Source organism: Lupinus angustifolius, chromosome LG04 (genome assembly GCF_001865875.1).
Source record: "Lupinus angustifolius cultivar Tanjil chromosome LG04, LupAngTanjil_v1.0, whole genome shotgun sequence".
Classification (NCBI taxonomy): Eukaryota; Viridiplantae; Streptophyta; class Magnoliopsida; order Fabales; family Fabaceae; genus Lupinus; species Lupinus angustifolius.
In genome coordinates, this window is record NC_032012.1 from 740,004 (window position 1) to 761,463 (window position 21,460).

Consider the following 21,460-nt stretch of genomic DNA (forward strand, 5'->3'; position numbering starts at 1 on the left):
ATATCCAAATCAAGATACCTAGTGCACCATCAATATCAAGTCTTTGGACAATGATATCAACTGCAAGTGGTACTCTTGTTGTAATGATCAAACATTCATAATAAGACATGTCAACTGACGAATCCCTCTTTGAATTGATTAATCAGCACATGTATAAAACGTTAGAATTAGGACATGTTTATCATCACAGGTGTATATGATCTTCAGCCAAATATTAACTTTCCTTTGGGCCAACTAAAATCCGCATGAAAGACCATACACACTTACATCCAATATTCCTCATGAGTTATATCCATGGAAGAGGTCACTTTGGTGACATTTCACTTCATTTGGCTCGCTTGAAATAATAGACAACCTTAATGGACAACCAAATAATAATTAAAATCAATGCACAAAGATCCCAAAGCCCCATAAGCCTTATTGTACTCTCGCTTGGGCGAGGTACACTTTAGCTTGGGCGAGATACCCTCGCTTGAGTGCAATTGAAGCCAATGCTTCTGCTTGTCTCTCGCTTGAGCGAGACCTTCTCGCTTGAGTGAGCCTTATGTCGCCCATATACTCGCTTGGGCGAGTTGTCGCTTGGGCAAGGATCTCCTCGCTTGAGCGCAATTAGAAGCCAATGCTTTTGTTTAGCTCTCGCTTGGGCGAGCCACTCTCGCTCGGGCGAGACACTCTCGCTTGGGCGAGACACTCTCGCTTGAGCGAGAGCACTGCGACAGAAAACGAACAGTGCGATTTCTGCATCGTTGTTCTTCAAAAAAACATCCAAAAAATCAAGAAAAAACAGCAGAAAACAACATTCATACATTTCAAATCCTTTTATGTTCATATGGATAAGCATAAAAGGGTTTTCTTAATCGATTCATGGCATAAACAAAACACCAAAACCCTAAATCAAACTAGATTTGGGGAAGAAAAGCAAGAACCCTAATTTCACCCATGAATCAAATTGGGGTGGCTCTGATACCACTTGTTGGAAAATTTCTCCATCCGAAATCCATAGATTAAACGCGGAAGTGCTTATGACCATGGCTTTGTTCCTATAACCTAATGTTTATGCTCATACATAAACCCAAATGGAACAACCATGGTCCAGACCGAAGAAACCCCAAATGAGTTCATGGTGAAGATGAAGAACATACCTTGTTGAGCCATTTCCGAAATCTCGAAGGTATGAGGGTGCGATGATCTTCCAGATGATAGAGCGCCAAATGGTTTTCCTTATGCTTCTCTAGAGGGGAATGAGAAAGCCTTAGTTCTTGAGAGTGTGTATTGTGTGTTGAGAGTGAGTTCTCTCCTTATGGTGGGTTATTCACCTTATGGATAACCTTTTACTAACCCACCTTTATTCTCCTTATTACACTTAAAACATGTTGCTCTACAAATGGGGACCATAACCCATAAAAGTAACCCCGTAGTGGTTACTACTTTAGTTGCAATAATTCTGATTCAGTCCCTTCATCAAATCAGAAATTGCCCGAAGGTATCTACACTTATAATATTTCATGACACATAGGGGTGTCAAAACAGGCTATGCCCGCGGGCCAGCCCGCATTTCCCGCAAAAAAATGTGGGTAGGGCATGATATTTTTGCATGTTAGCCCATATTGCCCGGCCCGTTGGCCCGCTTTCTTAGCGGGCATTTTAAACGGGCTCCGCGGGCGGCCCGCGGGCATTACATTCTACACTTTTAAAATTTTAATCCAAGACTTTATTATTGTTTGGTTATTTTATAATTATTATTGCATACTTGTTAGAGAAAATTATTATCTAATATGGTTAGAGAGACATGTTTTGAATTATTATTATAGAAACTTTGAATTATTATTTTGAATTATTATGTAATGTGGTTATGTAAAATCTATTGATTTACTGCATAATGTACTTGATAACTTAGCATTCACCATTGTTGTTTTTTTAATGTAAACAGGAAAATGCCCGCGGGCCGCCCGTTAGCCCGTTTTGAAACGGGCAGGGCATGACTTTTTGTCCGTTAACCAATTGCGGGCATGCCCGACCCGCTTAAATTATTGCGGGCATTTGCGGGCGCGGGCTAAACGGGCCGGGCGACCCATTTTGACACCCCTAATGACACATATGCCCTTAGCCACCAAATTAATTACTGAATATCATTTTATATTTTGGCTAATTACATAATGACCATAACACAATTATAGAATTATACTTGTGACCCATAAATTGTCAGAAATTGTAACAATCTCCCACTGGTCACACATATGATTCTCCGTACGTGTTATCCTTATTGTGCGCTTAAATATTGCCATTATGACTTAGGCATACCCGATTTATCCCGTCCATTAGTCCTGTCTTCATATCGAATCACAGTGAACTTCGCCATATCAATCATGACTAATTCAACAATGATCACCAACATTAACACAACCAAATGACATAGATACATCATGAAATGTGTAGCATGAAAATTACATGAATATGATCAGTACATGTCAATTTTCAACTGGTCATACTTAACTTTAGTGAGATCCTTAATAATAAATTGTCAAAAATATAAGTTGTCAAAAATTATAGAATTATCTAACACAATTATAGAATTATATTTGTGACCCATAAATTGTCAAAAATTCTAACAATTTAGTAATATTAATTTTTATTTAAGAAATTATCTAATAAATTAGAATGTAATTAATTGAAAAGGAAAAATATTGGTCGTGAACCTCATTTTCATTTAGGAAATAACAAATACAATACTAATGACCACAATCTCAACTCACCACAGAAAAAAAGACATGACACTAGCCAAAACCTTTCTATTAAATTCCCAAGTTAATTTCTTTATTAATTATTTTTAATTAAATCAATAAAATATTTTTTAATAATAATTAATGGGAATACATTTCAATTAAAGATTATTTTTAATAAAAAATATAATGAAATAGTTTTAATAGCGATGTTAAGAGAAAAGATGCAACATTGGCTCTAAATTATTCCCTATCTCATGAGATGACAAATACAATACTAATAATTTTGACAATTTCTCAAACTAGATCGGGAGGAAATATATGACATAATCTGCAACTCTTTTAAACCCTGAAAAATATATATCTAAAACATTTTATGAAATACTCACCCATAGTGGTACCATATGGCGTCACCACATGAAAGATCTAGAAGCGCACAAAGAGATGCTATAAATAGAGGAACGACACATGCAAAACAAGGATTTGATGGCACGAGTCACTATCTAGACACACGGTATACCCAAACAGGATGGCGTGAAAGACGCGTGAAAAAAGCTTAAAATGATTACGATATAACAGTGTCTAGTGGCGTAGTAAAAGAAAGGGTCGACAAAATTATTGCACTATAATGATGTTGGTCGAACGTGGAAAACTGACACCTGGTTTGGCGGCTTGCGAATGACAATCTAACATGTGGAAAACTATAGGTTTAGTTTGGTAGTTTCCGCGTTAAGGAAATTGGGACCCAATTCGAAGCCTTGAATGATTGTTGGGCACGAAAAAAATGCAAAATTTGTTTTTGACTTTTTTCATATAATATTTCTTCCCTCTCTAATCATTTTTCTCTCCTTTTTCTTTTTCTCATTTTTCCTCCTATTTATTGTACTCAGTTCGAAAATGTCTCTATTAAATACTTTTTAAAAATGATGAATTAATTAAAACAAAATTTTCGATAACCAAATGTTTTAAAATAAGATAAAATTGGTTCTGAGACATCAAAATAATTAAAAAGTTATGTCCTATTTGTGATAAAAATATTTCATTAATTTTACAAATTCCCATAGAATATTAATAACTTCAAAGATAGGGTAAGAATACTTCAATTAACTTAAAAAAGTACAAGTGCTTTTTTGGACAAAAACTATTAGTGACTTTATAAAGTCCAAAAATACACATAAATTAGTAAAAATAATTATTTGACTTTATAAACTATAAAATTAATTAGAATGTCCTTTAAACCTTTTCTTAATATCTAAAAATGAGTTGGACAAAACTAGGTGTTCTAATCATCACAACAATCAAATCATATCAATCTCAATCAAATAATTCAACATTTGGTATAATAGATTTCTTACCCTTAAGCATGATATTTTCATGTGTAATTCTTCAAGTTTAATATGATTTCTTGGACTATTCATATTCATTCATTACAAATATAGAAGCTTCAGTTAATCATAAATGAACTACATAAATCTAAACTTAAATGTGATACAAATACTCAATTAAGACAATAAACATCATTCGTGTCACTAGAAACTAAGATTATGTTTGAGAGTTTTAGTCTAGAGAGAAAGGAAATGGATAATTTTATAAAATGTCTCTCTTGTTTGAGAGTTGGTTGAGAACGAGAAAGACTTTGAAGGTTTTTTAGAGTCCTCTAAAATCCTCCACATGCCCATTTTTCACAGTTCACTCATGTTGGAACTTGGTTTGTTGGAAGCCATTAGTGGGAACTTTTGGGTCAGAATCTAAAAAACTCTCAAGTTTAATATAGAAGAGTTTTGAAAAAAAAACTCTCAAATCCCACATAGGAAAGATGGGGAACTTGGAAAAATCGCATGTTATAATAGAAGGTTCATCCCTTCATATTTCCTTGCCCAAGTTGAATGTGCTTTCATTCAAAATTTTCTTTCTCCCTCAGATTTTTCGTCGACGCATTTCCGACAAATTTCTCCCCATTTCTTTATGTGAGACTAAGAATTGACACAAATAGTCATAATGTGAGAATTTCGAGAATTGGGACTGATAGACATATTGTGGGAATTTCGAGAATTGACATTGGTCGCCATATTATGATGGGTGTATTCGAGATCAATTCTTACAGTGCAGTAAGAATTTGATAACAGAGATCATGACGATTTTATCCTAGGGACGACGTGGTTGACTGTCTACTTGCACATTTTGAGCAATGCCACGAAACGTCTTAAAGAGAGCAACTTAGTCGTGACCCAGCCAATAAGTTTTATTTCGTGTCATTTAGAATTGTTACAAGCTACGGTAATAATAATTTTAAGACATTTCTACTGCAATGACATTGGTAGATAATATTACTAGACCAAACAACTTTGACCTGAACAAACTATTTTGGTTTGATGGGACTAACTTCAAACGGTGACAACATAAGATGAAATTTTTCCTCACTATGATAAAATTTACACACGTTCTGAAAACCGATGTCCTAATGCTACCGGAAAAAGCTGAAAAACAGGAAAGATATAAACTAGCTATTGATATAGCTTTTTGGAATGAAAATGATCACCTCTATAAGAATTTTATTCTGAATGTGTTGTTAGATGATCTCTATGATTACTACAGATCATGCAAGTCTGACAAATTAATTTGGTATGCACTTGAGAAAGAAAGAAATATGATATTAAGGAAGCTGGGACAAAAAATGATGTTAGCAACTACCTCAAGTATCATATATATGACTGATAATAAATTAGTAGAATCTCAATCCTATGAGATACATAGAATTGCTCATGAAATCATTTCTGATGGTATGCCCTTAGATAAGTGTGGCAAATGGATGGATTTGGATGCTAATGGATGAATGGAAAGTCATTCATCAATCCATATAAATCTATTTATACTATATTTTATGTTATCTAATCCATTCATATCCAATGGATTCCAATCCATCCAATTTATCCATGACTCCATTTTCATGGATTTGGATGGATGAATATCCAATCTCTTTGATTTTTATTATTGAAACTGAAAACACTATTGAAGAAAATCATTATTTTAAAAATTACTATATCAACTAAATACTTTTAAAATCACCTTCTTGAAAATTACTTCTAAAATCATTTATAAAACACTTTTAAAAATCAAAATTTAAAAAGTAATTTTCTGAACTTTTATAGAAATTTTTGTTTCCCAATATTCTACAAGTATGTGATGTTTAAGGTTCTACGTGTAAACTTTTTAAAATATACTTATAGAGTGTAATATCTATGCACTGTGAGTGTAAATATTTATACATAATCACTACATAATTCATCATTCATTTGGATTACTTTTTTGAAGAGTCAATGATGATTAAATATAAATGTAGATGACATAGTGATAGTATATAAAACTCATACATTCTTAGTGCATACATTTTTTCTCATACTTATATATCTTATGTACTTAAGAATAAAATTTTAATATTAATTACATACACATGTCATATAATCGATATCAATTTAATAAAATATTAAAAATGAGAGTGAGAATCATGGATGAATTTGCCTGAATTTAGTTTTCTTAAATATTAAGTGAAATTCCAAAGCAAAGAAAATCATTTTTGAATTTTGGTTTTTTGGATGGATTGGATATCCATCCAAATGGATATATCCATGGATATCCATTGGATATAATGGATGGATTTGAATCCATCCATTATCAATATTATCCATTGGATTATATCCATTTAAATCCATTAGATCTTATGGATGAATTTAATTTGGATGAATTTGGATGAGTTGTGGATTATGGATAACTTTGCCACATCTACTTAGAGAGTTAAACTCACATAACCTATGAATGTGTATTCATTGGGTATGCTGTAAACAACAAGGCGCACAAGTTTATGACCTTAACGCAAAAGTGATCATTGAGTCTAACAATGTTGACTTCAATGAAAATAAATTCTTTTTTAAATTGAGGAATTGTGGGGGCATATCAACTAGTCACATACCTATGATTAGAGATAATAATAAAAAATGAAAGATTTGAAATAGAACCTAGAAGAAGTAAGAGAAACAACTGTTATAGAGTATAGACCTCATTATATGATCTAATAATGGAGGAGAATCCAAAAACTGTCCAAGATGTTTTGACTTCTTTGGATGCTGATTTGTGGCGAAAAGCAATAAATGATGATATGAACTATTTAGAGTCTAACAAGAAACAAACTATTTTAGCTCAATCCACTATGGAAGTTGAGATGATAGCACTAGTAACAACGAGTGAAGAAGCAAGTTGGCTGAGAAGCTTGCTTGCAAAGATTCCCCTTTGGGAAAACTAATACCAGTTGTGTTGATCCATTGTGATAGTATCATGACTATTGTAAAAATTGGGAACCGCTTTTATAACGCTAAGAAACGATAAATACGTTGTAGACATGGTATCATTAGAGAATTATTCTCTACATGAGTTGTTAGAGTGAATCATGTACGCACTGAGAATTACTTAGTAGATCCTTTGACGAAAGGACTAGCTAGAGAGAAAGTTCATAATACTTCTAAGAGTATGAGACTATTTCCCTTAGGACAAAGATCACTCATGATGGTAATGCAACCTAACTGACTCGATATCCCACTAAATAGGTTCAATGAGTAATAAAAAGTTGTGAAATAATATGAGAATGAACATGCTTCAAAATTATGAGAAGCACGATTCCTGCTAGAGGTGTCACCAAAGTCTGAAAGTTTATAGGGTTTGGATATCATTTTAGGTACTTTTTATTGAATCCAGGTTTTTTAGCCCGATTCGACTAGACTATATTAACACCGTGCTCGGGCCAGGCTTAGGTAAAAATTATCTTACAAAATAACTTATGATAAAAAATATATGATAAATATTATGTTACAAAATAACTTATGATAAAATATATGATAAATATTATGTTATGAACTTTGAATAAAAATAGAGTAATGTCTATAACATGAATATTTATAAATTACAATAATTTATAAAGTTAAGTATTATATTATTTTGCATTATATCCTTTTGAGCACAATAACAAAATAGTGTATCAAATGAAATAAGAAGACATTAAACTATATAGATTCTATTTTTCATTTCTTAATTGTGTATTTAATTATATTTAACTTCTACAACAAAAACATAATATAGAAAATAAGTTTTACAACAAAACTAAAAGAAAATATAATTGTTTACCATAGATTTCACACAACTAAATTTAACATAATAGTTCATACTAAAAGTGTTGATAAATAACATGCAAAAGATCATCATATTGAAAGTAAAGGATAACAATCATATATTACATTTGGGATTACACTTTGACATATGAAATTCATTCTAAACTTGAGTCTATATTATCATTACTATAAACCAAATGATAATATTTTGATAGTATCTAAATATTTATATATTAAAGTGAAATTACAAATTATATTGTATGAGGGAGATAGAGTCCAATAGAAATGAGAGATTTAATATGAGTTATGTTAAAAATCATTTACATGAACTTGACATCACGTCTTAACTCAAACACAAGATATTAAATCAATAAGTTTGATTGCATTGAACATAACAAGTGTGTTAAAAAAATTATACATTAATATCAAACTATACATACATACATACATATATATATACATACATACATACATACATACATATATATATATATATATATATATATATTTTAAATAGAGTATATTTGTTAAAATATAAATAATGTTTTTAGTATTATGCAGGCCGAATCGCCACAACTCGCAACTCGCTTAGGGCGGTTCTGGGCTACAATTTGATATGCATAAAATGTTTAGCCCGAACCCGATGTGGGCTAGTCCGAACTCGTCCAAATAGTCCATTTTGACACCTCTAATTCTTGCAGTATATGTAAGGATGAATTGAACTCTTAATGAGATCTATACTTCAATTGGAGTGGAGTATCTAGACTAAAGGATGGCTCTTGATAGACTCACCAATATGAATATGGAAGTGAGGACCTATGAAATTTTGGGGTATAAATTTCTAGAGCATTCACTATACTAGGATAGACGTGCATGACCTTTAACGCACGGGCTTTATCGAATACACCTTTAAAAATGTTGTGTGGTTTGATGTCGGAGATAGAGTTCAAGACTACGAGTCACTCTAGTAAAATCTGGATCTTACTCACTATGCAAAGGTTCAAGTCGCATGATACCTTTGTTTATATGGAATCTTATTGAGGCCACACAAATTCTCGGAAATCATTTTTGAATTTCAAGTGGGGGATTGTTGGAACTTTCTTTGTTGGAAGCCATTAGTGAGAACTTTTGGGTGTGAAATCTAAAAAACTCAAAAGTCCCACATAGAAGAGTTTTGACAAAAAAACAACTCTCAAGTCCCACATAGGAGAAATGAGAAACTTGGAAAAATCACATGTTATAAATAGAAGCATTCTCCCTTCATATTTTCTTGCCCCAAGTTGAATGCGCTTTCATTCAACATTTTCTTTTTCCCTCATATTTTCCGTCCATACATTTCCGACAAACTTTTCCCTCTTTCTTTCCGTGGCACTAAGGATTGACACAAGTAGCCATATTGTGATAATTTCGAGAATTGGCATTAGTAGCCATATTGTGGTGGGTGTATTCGAGATCAGTTCTTACAGTGCAATAATAATTTGATAACAGAGATCTAGATTATTTTATCCTATGGATGGCGTGATTGATAGTCTGCCTGCATATTTTGGGCAGTGTCACGAAACATCTTAAAGAGAGCGACCTGGCCGTGACTCAGCCATGAAGGATTATTTCGTGCCATTTAGAATTGTTGCAAGCTACGGAAGCAACACCTCAAGTTAGGATTTTTTCTGAAAACAAACATGTCAAAGTAATTAAATGTCTTTACTAAAATTTTATCATTACAACTTCTCATTGTTAAATAGGTTTTTAAAGGGAGAGTAACACAATATTCTTATATTATTATTACTTTAGTTATTCATTCATTGTCCCCATCTAACTTTTACATTCATAAACAAGGGAGAAGTTTAACTTGATTTACCATTATTTCTCCTTCCATTCATCCTTTTTACTATTTGATCTCTCTCATTCTATTTTCCTTAACTCCCAAGTACAACCTAAACGAACTTATTTCAGGCTTACATAAGTAGGTCCCAACATCTACTGTTATAGAACATAAAGTTTCATGATTTTAAACTAAAATGGATCTATCTCTTAAATTTAAAACAAATGATGAATGAATCGACATAATTTGTTGTTAGATTTATTCAAGTGTTAAGTCTTACATTAGATGTAAGAGGAGAAGTTAATGAGTTTCTAAGTGAAAAATACTCATGAACTATTGTTTTAAGGTTTTGGTTAAAGACGTGATATCTCACTTGTGGCTCTCCCCTCTTTCCATGCCTCGTTAACAATGGAACTCCCCGGTGGTTGGAGGCTCCCCAATTGCGGTTGGGTCCAACAAGTGGTATTAGAGCCGATGGTCCAGTTGAAACATGGTGGACTTAAGATGGAGTGGACCGGTAAGTGTGTGTTATCCGAACTTGAGGAAAAATAAAAGAGTTTATAAGTGGAAAAAACTCATGTAACTATTGCCTTAAGGTTTAATTTTGATTCAAGACGTATTGTTTCACACTCTTATAGCTTTTCACTCTTCCCATGTGCTAACAACAATGAAACAAGGATCACTAGTCGAGTCCAACATTTATATATTGTAAGAAGTTATTAACCATAATACACATAATTTATTTCATATATATAACACCCCTCAATGATTAAGAATCCTTTCATCCCGAGGTTACCACTTTATTCAATCCAATAAGTACTCTTGTGTTCCATCAAAGTCGGGGCATATTTTCCTTGGTTGTGTAGCATTATCTAGTTTCTTTGGTAGTGTTGGAGCGGAAGACCCATGGAGAAAATATAATAGAAAAAATGACACCGATAATTTAATGTGGTTCAGTAATTTGCTTACTTCCACAACTGAAGAGCAACATGGATTATTTCACTATGATAAAAGAGAACTACAAGTGTTTCACTCACTTCCCAAAACCCAAGTACACCATATTTCACTCTCACTCAAATATTTCTCACACAATTAGAACAGGAGAACAAAAAGAGAAAATATGCACTAAGCTAAGTACTGGTGTGTGTTACAATGGCATGTATCACTCCTATTTATAGCCAAAGCTCTTGAAGATTATGTGGCCAAAGGGAAAAGAGCATTAATGTTGGTTTCACCATAGCCACTTCTTTTCACTTGGCTAAAAATTCTCTCTTTCTTCAAGATGATCTTTAGCCACTTCTTTTTTTGCTTGGCTAAAAAAAGTCTTTTCATCATCTTTTTCTTTTAGCCAATATTCAATAAATCTCCACATTGGCTAAAAGACTATCATAGTTATTCTCCTGTTACTCTTCTTCATGCTCATTAGATATTCTGAACATTAATCATGTTCAGATAATGTCTGAACTTGGTAGTTGGAACTGGCTTCGTCGTCATGTCAGCCGGATTATCTGCAGTGTGTATTTTCTCCACTCTAACAACTCATCTCTCCACTATGTCGCTTAGTTCTTTCATGATACATTGGATTCTTTGTCAGATGTATAACACTTTGACTATCACAATAGATGGTTGTTTCTTCGAGTTGTATACCCACCTCTTCAATTAGACCTTTCTCCCAAATGGCTTCCTTTAATAAGGATGGCAAAAAAAAACCATACCTGTGGATAAAACCCATACGGGAATGGGTACGAGTCACAAACGGGTACCCGCAGGTATTATAAATGGGTTTTTAGAAATACTCGTAGCACATACGGGCGAGTAAGATTATTATGGTACTCGTGCCCACAGTTACACGTTATGTATATGATTAATATAATATATTTAATTAAAATAAAAAGTACATTATTCTAATATTCATTACACTATGTACATTTTTTCCTTTTACTTTGTTTACTTATTTTATTGAGTTTGGTAGTGAAACACCCTACAAATATTATTACATGTGTAGAAACACATTTTTTACAAAGAAAATATATACTTTCTGTTAAGGAAATAAGAACAAAAAATCACACAAATAGAAAAACCAATAAATTTAGCAGTTTTGCCAAATACTCAATCAAAATGTACAAAAATAATTAAGTTTAATCTCATTTGAAACATAATAGAAGTAAAAAAATTAAAAATTCATTTATAATATTGGAAACCTGCAGGTATCCGTTGTACCCGCAGACACTCAAAAATACCAGCGAATACCCACACACGGGTACCCGTACGGGTACGGACGGATATGGGTAATGCTCTCCTATTTTGTATGGGTAGCGGGTAGCTACTACCCGTGCCCACCCGTGCCCGTTGCCATCCCTATTCTTTACAGCTTTTATTACTACGATGTACTCTGCTTCAGTTGTAGACAAAGCAACAATTGATTGTAGTGTTGTTTTCTAACTAATAGTACAACCACACAATGTAAAGACATATATGGTGAGCGATGTTCACTTATCTAGATCTCCAGCATAATCCGAGTCAACATTTCCAGTGATCTTATTTCCAACATCTTTGACTTTACTATACAAAAGCCCTATATTTGTGGTACCTTTCAGGTAGCGCATAATCCACTTCACAGCCTTCCAGTAAACTTTATCAAGATTTGCCATATATCTGCTTATCACACTTACTGCAGGAGCAATATCTGGTCTAGTATATACCATGGCATACATGAGACTTCCAACCGCACTAGCATAAGGTACACTTGACATCTCATCTTTTTCATTCTCAGTTTGTGGACACAATGCCATTGAATGTTTGAAATGAGTCGCCAATGGAGTAGTGATTGGTTTAGAATTTTGCATGCCAAAGTGTTCCAACACTTTCTCAATGTACTTCTTTTGTGACAGAAAGAGTGTCCCCTCTTTTCTATCCCTCTGAATCTCCATTCCCAGAATTTTCTTTCCAGCTCCTAAGTCCTTCATTTCAAACTCTAAGCTCAATTGAGCTTTCAAGTTTCTAATTTCTGACATGTTCTTACATGCGATCAACATGTCATCAACATATAAAAGCAAATATATGAATGACTTATTTGAAAGCTTCTTGTAGTAGACGCAACTATCATGTTCACTTTTGGAATATCCATTTTCAAGCATGAAGGTGTCAAATCGTCGATACCATTGTCTGGAAGATTGTTTTAGGCCATATAAAGATTTCTTCAGCAAGCGAACATGATCTTTCATCCCTTGAGCTTCAAATCCTTCAGGTTGCTTCATGTAGATTTGTTCCTCCAACTCACCATACAAGAATATCGTTTTGACATCTAGTTGCTCAAGTTCTAGATCAAAATGAGCTACAATTTCAAGTAGGATGCGAATAGAGCTATGTTTTACCACAGGAGCAAAAACTTCATTGAAATCGATGCCTTCTCTTTGTATAAAACCTTTGGCCACTAATCGCGCTTTGAATCTTACATCTTCAATCCCAGGGATTCCTTCCTTCTTTTTAAAGACTCATTTGCATCCAACAATCTTTTGAGCCTTCGGCTGCTTCACAAGAACCCAAGTATGATTCTTATGAAGAGAGTCAATTTCCTCTGTCATGGCAGAAATCCATTTGGAAGCTTCTTTGTTGTTGATATCTTCTTCATATAACTGTGGTTCACAATTACTAATATCATCAACAACATTTAGAGCGTATGACACCAGATCAGTATAGCCATACTTTTATAGAGGTTTTATATGTCTCCTTTGCCTATCCCTAGCCAACTGATAATGTTGTAATTGAGAGATATTTGTATCAGCACATGCATCATGGACTTCTTCTTTTTGATCAAATGTCTTTTCTTTTGTTGGTTCCACCTCAAACTCCACCTTCTCCAAGATATTAGGATCTTCGTTTTCACTTGATGACTCTGTATGAGGCTTTAACATTTCAGCTTCATTAAAAGTAACATCTCTACTTATAATGCACTTTCTTTTCTCAGGCCACCATAACTTATATCCTTTCACACCATCAGGATATCCAAGAAAATGCATTTCAATGCTCTAGCATCAAATTTTCCTTCTTTGTTATGAGCATATGCAAAACAACCAAATATCCTCAAATTTTCATAATTTGCCAGAATACCCGACCACATCTCTTTTGGAGTTTTGAAACCAATGGTCGTTGATGAACACCTGTTGATCAAGTAACAAGCTGTACTAATAGCTTCCGCCCATTATTCTTTTGGCAATCCAACATTTGACAACATACATCTTGTCCTTTCAAGTATGGTTCTATGCATTCATTCTACAAGTTCATTTTGTTGTGGAGTGTGTCTCACGGTATAATGTTTGACGATACCGTGATCCTTGCAAAAATTTCTGAATTCTCTGCTACAGAATTCTAGACCATTGTCAGTTCTCATTCTCTTGATCTTTCTCCCAGTTTGCTTTTCGATCAAGGTTTTCCATTGTTTGAACTTGACAAATGCTTCACTTTTGTGTTTCAAAATGAAGATCCACACCTTCCTTGAATAGTCATTAATGAATGTTGACATGTATCTACTACCATCATGAGAAGGTACTTGGGAAGAACCCCACAAGTCAGAATATACATAATCCAATGGGCCTACTGCTTGATGAACTGCAATATTTAATTTTATCTGACATTGCTTTTCGAAAACACAATGTTCATAAAAGTCTACCTTCCCGACTTGTTGACCGCATATTAATCCTTGTTTGGCCAACTCGGTTAGACCTCTTTCACTGACATGACTCATTCTTAGATGCCATAGTTTGGTGACATTAGAAACAGATGTTGAGGAGACAACATCAACACTCGTGATTGTGTTTCCTTGTAACATATAGAGACTATTCTCTTTATTTCCTTTCATTACAACCATAGAGCCTTTAGATATTCTTATAGCTCCACCTTCACCTTTGTAGCTATAACCTTTTGAATCTAGTGTTCCCAATGAAATCATATTTTTCTTCAATTCTGGAACATGCCTTACATTTGTCAACGTCCTTACGATTCTGTCGAACATCTTGATTCTAATTGTGTCAATGTCGATAACCTTGTAGAGAGCATTATTTCCCAAAAGGGCCTTGCCCCCATCTAAGGGTTGGTAAGTGGAAAACCAATCCTTAATAGGACACATGTGATATGAGCATCCAGAATCAAGTATCCATTCATCTTTTGAGTCGTGCTCTAAAACTATTAGTGCATCTGCACTATCATAGCCATTTGCTACATCTGCATCTCCATATTCATAAATCTTTTCCTTGCCTTTGCGCTATGGGCAATTCTTTCTTATATGCCCCTCCTTGTGACAATGAAAGCATTTATACTTTCTAGGTTTTGCTTTAAACTTGGACCTAGATTTCCCTCTTTTACCAAATTGATTTCACCTCTCTATTCTTCCTCTAGCAAAAAGACTATCACCTGAGCCTTCAGATATCAAGTTTGATACTCTTTTCTTAAGTTCTTTCGAGTGCAACACCGCCTTTACTTCATCCAAGGTTAGATCTTCTCGACCATACATCATGTTTCGTTGAAGTGCTCATAAGAAATTGGAAGGGAACATAGTAGAAAAATTGCTTGGTCTTCATCTTCAATTTTAACATCAATATTCTTTAGATCAAGAATAATTTTGTTAATTTCATCCAAATGATATTTTATGGGTTTTCCTTCCTGTATTTGAAGAGTATATATTCTTTTCTTCAAATACAGCCTGTTGGAGAGTGACTTCGTCATGTATAGAGTTTCCAACTTCAACCATAATGAAGCAACTGTAGTTTCATCTGACACTTCTCGTAGAACTTCATCTCCCAAGCATAACAAAGTTGCACTATGTGCTTTTTCCTAGTTTTCATCCATCTCGTATTCGGTCAGATTCTCTGATAACTTGTTTCTACCTTTCAAGGCTTTTCCCAAGCCTTGATGAACTAGTAAAGCTTTCATCTTCAATCGCCAGGGGTTGAAATCATTTTCTCCATTAAATTTCTCCAAATCAAATTTAGCACTCATCATGATAACCATATACCGGAACAATATCGTAGTCTATGAACATACACTAGGAAAGTTCCCAAGAAAGAGAGGTGAGTCTTAACAGACACACTTAAATACCAGGTCTTTCCTAAGACAAAACTTTCCTAGACATGCATTTTCACACTATTATACCTTTCCAGTAACAAGAACAATTATGTTCTGATGTGTAAGATCAGACAATGTTGTGAACAAAGAGCATACTAAGAATTTCCTTTTAGATCGTACGGCTTAGCATGCAAGAGCTCTACGAGCTCTGATACCAGTTTGTTGGAGCGAAAGACCCATGAAGAAAATATAATAGAGAAAATGACACCGATAATTTAATGTGGTTCGGCAATTTGCCTACGTCCACAGCTGAAGAGCAACAAGGATTATTTCACTATGATAAAAGAGAACTATAAGTGTTTCACTCACTTCCCAAAACCCAAGTACACCCAATATCACTCTCTCTCAAGTATATCTTAAACACTAAAATATTCCTCACATTATTTGAACAAGAGAAGAAGAGAGAATATGAAGTAAAGGACATGAAACACTCATATTTATAGTCAAAGCTCTTGAAGATTATGTGGCCAAAGGGAAAAGAACATTAATGTTGGTTTCACCATAGCCACCTCTTTTTACTTGGCTAGAAATTCTCTCTTTTTAGCAATTTCTTTTTTTGCTTTGCTCAAGAAAGTCTTTTCATCATCTTTTTCTTTTAGCCAATATTCAATTGGTAGCATTTAACATGAAGTTAGCATAAAAGGAAGCAATAAGATATTCAAATATGTCCTTTCTTATTCCATTTCATACAATCAAGATGCTTCATTTTATAATCTAATAACTTGTTCTATTTCTATTAATCAAGATGTTGTATAATGTATTCTGTTACACCACTTTTCTCACCTGATACTGTTACAATTTTCATTTTGTGAAGGGTGGCATCGTTCTTGGACCTTCTGTTCTGAAACACAGCACATGGTTTAAACATTATATAATACATGGTGGAGCCGAATACCTATCAAGAAATCTTGGAGTAATGGGATTCATGTTCTATGTTTTCATCTATGGTGTGAAGATGGATCCCTTCCTTTTAAGAAAAACAGGAAAAGTGCACTTATATGTAGCATTAGTTGGCATTAGCATTCCCACAACAGCAGTATTTGTTGTAGGTCTATTGATGAGAAAAACAATGGAAAAAGAAATGGCAACAAATTCTTCAATAGGAATAATAGCAGCATACTTGGGAATTACAGCATTTCCTGTTCTCTATAATGTTCTCAAAGAGTTCAACTTTCTAAACTCAGATGTAGGAAGAATGGCATTAGCTATGGCAATAATTGGAGATGCATTTGGTGTGTTTACTGTTGTAGTATTTGAGGCAGGAAAACAAGGAGAAGCAGGACCTGAAAATGCATTGTGGTATATGATTTCTCTTGTGGTAATTATAATGATTATTTTGTTTTGTATTAGGCCTATAATGGTATGGATTGATGATAACATTCCAGAAGGAGGTTCAGTTAATCATTCTTTTGTGGTTGCCATTCTTCTAGGGGTTTTAGTGATGGGATTTATAACTGATTTTTTAGGCATATCAATTGCCAATGGACCATTATGGTTGGGGTTAGTAATTCCAGATGGGCCTCGTTTAGGAGCAACAATAATTGAAAAGAGTGAGACAATTATGAATGACTTACTTATACCATTCTCATATCTTATGGTAGGATCTTATACAGATGTGTTTGCTATGAGTAATGTTGATTGGTCAAGTTTGGTTCCATTATTTACCATGGTTTTAACTGGGTACTTGACTAAATTCTTTTCTACATGGTTTGCTGCAATTTATTGGAGGATTCCATTTAGAGATGGCCTAACCCTTAGCTTCATTATGAGTTTGAGAGGCCAAATTGAGCTTATATTGTTTGTGCATATGATGGACAAAAAGGTTAGTTACACCTTATATTTCTTTATCTTTACTTTTACATATTCTATAATTTGGTTCGAGTTATATTATTTATGCAATATTGTTAATATTAACAACATATTTTTATTCTCTAACATACTTCTTTATCTTTTAATTCTCTTTGTTCACATCATAACACAAGTTTAAAAAAAGAAAATTATTGGTATCATTCTTTTGATGTCAAAATATTTTTTCCTTATTCAAGACAAATTTATCCATGTCAATGTAGCGCAAGACAAATAAAAATATATTACTACTGGTTTATATATGAATAAAAGTTTAATGTAATTCTTTTAAGTACTACTATTTTTTAATAAAAATATCAAATATAAAATGATTGTCACACATATCATATTTTTATCAACACCAATGAGTTATTATGTATGTCATATTTTTATTGTGGAAGAACACCAATAATATGAAAATAGTTTAATCTAACTAATATCTATTATAATTTTTTATTTGAAACTAGAAAATACATTATGAACTATAATATGTTCAAAATATTTTGTTACATGAAAGTTAAATTATATGGACAATGATCAAATTTCGAAGAACTAACCCAACTATGTTTGGTTTGTGTGCCTTTGTAAACAGATTTTGAAGATACCAGGCTTCACATTATTGGTACTTATAACAACAATATTTAGTGCAATTTTCACTCCTCTAATCTCCATATTATATGATCCTACAAGGCCATACATAGTGAGCCAAAGGAGGAACATTCAACACAACCCTCCAAAGAATGATCTTACAATGGTAGTATGCATTTTTGACACTCGGAGCATAACTGGTCTCATCAATCTACTTGATATCTCCAATGCAACATTAGATGCACCCCTTTCAGTTTTTGCACTTCGAGTAATTGAACTTGTTGGTCGTGCTAACCCTTTGATCATAGACCATTCCAAACAAGAAGTTCCACGCATTTATCGATGGTCACATGCTATAAAAACTCTTGAGCTTTTTAGTGATCTTAGAGAGTTTGTGAAGATCCAATTTTTCACTTCAGTGTCCCCAAAGAAATCAATATTTCAAGATATTTGTCTACTAGCCCTAGAACACGAAGCTTCTTTAATCATATTACCTTTCAACAAGGGTGGTGTTCATAACCATGTAATCAGGCTTATAAATTTACAAGTCCTTGATCATGCACCTTGCTCTATTGCAATTTTGGTTGACAATGGTTTTCTTCAATCCACCAACATAGGAAGTTCCCGTCACAAATCTACTAAACACAAATTTGCTGTGTTGTTTCTGGGAGGTGCAGATGCTAGAGAGACTCTTGTTTACGCAGATAGAATGGTTTCAAACCCTGAAGTGTCTCTAACAGTGATTCGGTTTTTCACTCATACAAATGTAGCAAACAATGAAGTAGAGAAGAAGCTTGATGATGGAATTATGACATGGTTTTGGGTTAAAAATGAGAAGAATAGTAATGTGGTATATAGAGAGTTGGTGGTTAAGAGTGGAGAAGAAACAATAGCAGGAATTAGGGCTATCAATGATGGTTCTTATGATCTTTGGATAGTGGGTAGGAAACAAGGGATAAACCCTATTTTTCTGACTGGTTTATCAGAATGGAGTGAAAATGAAGAGTTAGGACTCATAGGAGACTTTGTTTCCTCTCCAGATTTTCCTGGCTCACATTCTGTTTTAGTGATACAACAACAAATCCTAAGAGCATAAAGTTGAGGTCGATACATGTTGCACTAGGAATTTATTAACTTAGCATTTAGATATTACTTAGTCATTTCTTGATATGGAGTATCTAGTCTAATTGTGAATATTTGACATATAGTATTTATAGGAAGACTAGTTAGAATGGATAATATGTAATTCCAATGTAGAGCACATTATTATCAATGTCTTGTATATTTTAATAAGAAAATAGATAAGTAGAAGAAAAATTTAGATTTTGATGAAAAAAATGTATTTTTTACTCTAGGTGTGTACATCATACTTGAAAAAAAAAGAAATAAAAAGAAAACAATTACAAGCTGTCATTTCTTTTTAAAAAACGATAGTTGTACAAGTTTGATGTATACTTTGAAACTATAAATAAAGTTGTTTATTTAATAGTTAATATTCTCTACCATAGTTTTTCTTCTATGTGATACTTTTCTTAGGGTTTAGGTACCATCATATCATATGCTACATTACTTTATCAAATATATGATATAAAAGTATAATTAATTGGTAGGGTATGTTCAGGGTGTGATTCAGTTGGTACACTCTATTCACTATGTCAGAGTTGCAGTTCAACAACGCGCATTTCAGATATAAAATAACACTTTCATACACTTTCTGTTTGACTGCAGTAGTATATTGTTCTCATTAACAGCGCTTCTTAAATGTTGTTGTATTGAATATATACCACAATGCATCACACAAAAAGCATTGTCATATAGTGCATAAATACAACAACACATTGTACACAAAGCGTTGTCATATAGGTCTTACATAAATAGGGCATTTTACAGGTATTATTAACAGCGCTTATGGTTGCGTTGTTGTATTGCATATATATAACAGTGCATTATCAGAAAAATGATGTTGTATTATTCATAAATATTCTCAAACAACATCTTAATACAACAAGCAACACACACATAACCATGTTGGTATTAAGCACGTACAACAATACTGTCTATAAAAAGCGATGTTGTATTAATCCTTTACAGCAGCGCATGTCAAGGCTTCCTCTAGAATTCGTTGTTGAATTGTATAAATTAATACATACATATACATTTATTAGCAGAATAGACATTATCAACAACATAACATTTATACATTCTGAACAACACATACACATTAATACAAGCCAGAAGTTTATTTTATTAACATCAATACAATAGACTACAAACAATGAATATCATGTCAATTATGTTTTGACAGAGTACTTAATTACAAATAAAAAAATTACACAAATTACAAAGAAACAAAATTATACAAATTACAAACGACCAAAATTAAGCTATAATTATACAAAGACTACTTGCATCTAATTTTTCCTTTTTTTTTTATTGTTTTTGGCTTGTAAGGTCATTCTTGTTTGGAGGAACATATTGATTCACCCAAAGCCCTTCATTGTGATCATCTCTTGTATATAAATCATCATTTGTAATTGGTCTGCTCTCATGCGATTGATATGTCCCAAAAAAAGGATCATATTCATCAATATCTTCATATTCTTGGTCATCAATATTATTGACGATTATTTTGTTAGTTAAAAGAACAATGAACTATTTCATATCAGCTGGGTCACTAACATAGAATATTTGTTGAGCTTGCGATGCTAGAATAAATAGCTCATCTTTATATCCTAGCCTATTAAGATCCACCAACATGAACCCTTACTCATCAACTCGGAAGTCATTGTTGTTATGAACCCACATACAATAAAAAACCGGCATCTGAAACATGGTGTAATCCAATTCCCATATTCGTTCAATCACTCTAAAGTATGACATGTTCGCATATATTGGGTTTCTATCTTTTGCACTTGACATGTGTAAAGTTCGACCAACAAGAGTCACACTACTATTTTGAATTTTCCTTTGATCATCTTGTTTTTTGTATAAAATGTGAACCCATTAATTAGGTAACCAGTGTAGGATAAGACATGAATACTTGGACCATTGGCTAACGATTTCAATCTTTCAAAAATGAATGTTTATTTACATTCAACTCCTCATCAATGTGATTTTTTAGTCACTTTATGAAACACCGATTATCTAATTTTCATTCTTACTTGGGTAAGAATTCCTTAGCATCTCCTTGTGTATTTCAACGTATGACT

At 33.3% G+C, this 21,460-nt stretch overlaps 1 protein-coding gene across 1 annotated transcript in view; it reads left to right on the top strand.

Annotated features, from left to right (window-relative positions):
* LOC109344982 (cation/H(+) antiporter 24-like) overlaps positions 1-19,522 on the top strand; it is a 23,822-nt gene extending 4,300 nt beyond the window's left edge. The window contains exons 2-3 of the mRNA XM_019583724.1: positions 16,633-17,640; positions 18,256-19,522. Coding sequence (XP_019439269.1) covers positions 16,633-17,640; positions 18,256-19,347 — 2,100 coding nt within the window. The 3' untranslated portion in view covers positions 19,348-19,522. The remainder of the gene's footprint in view (positions 1-16,632; positions 17,641-18,255) is intronic.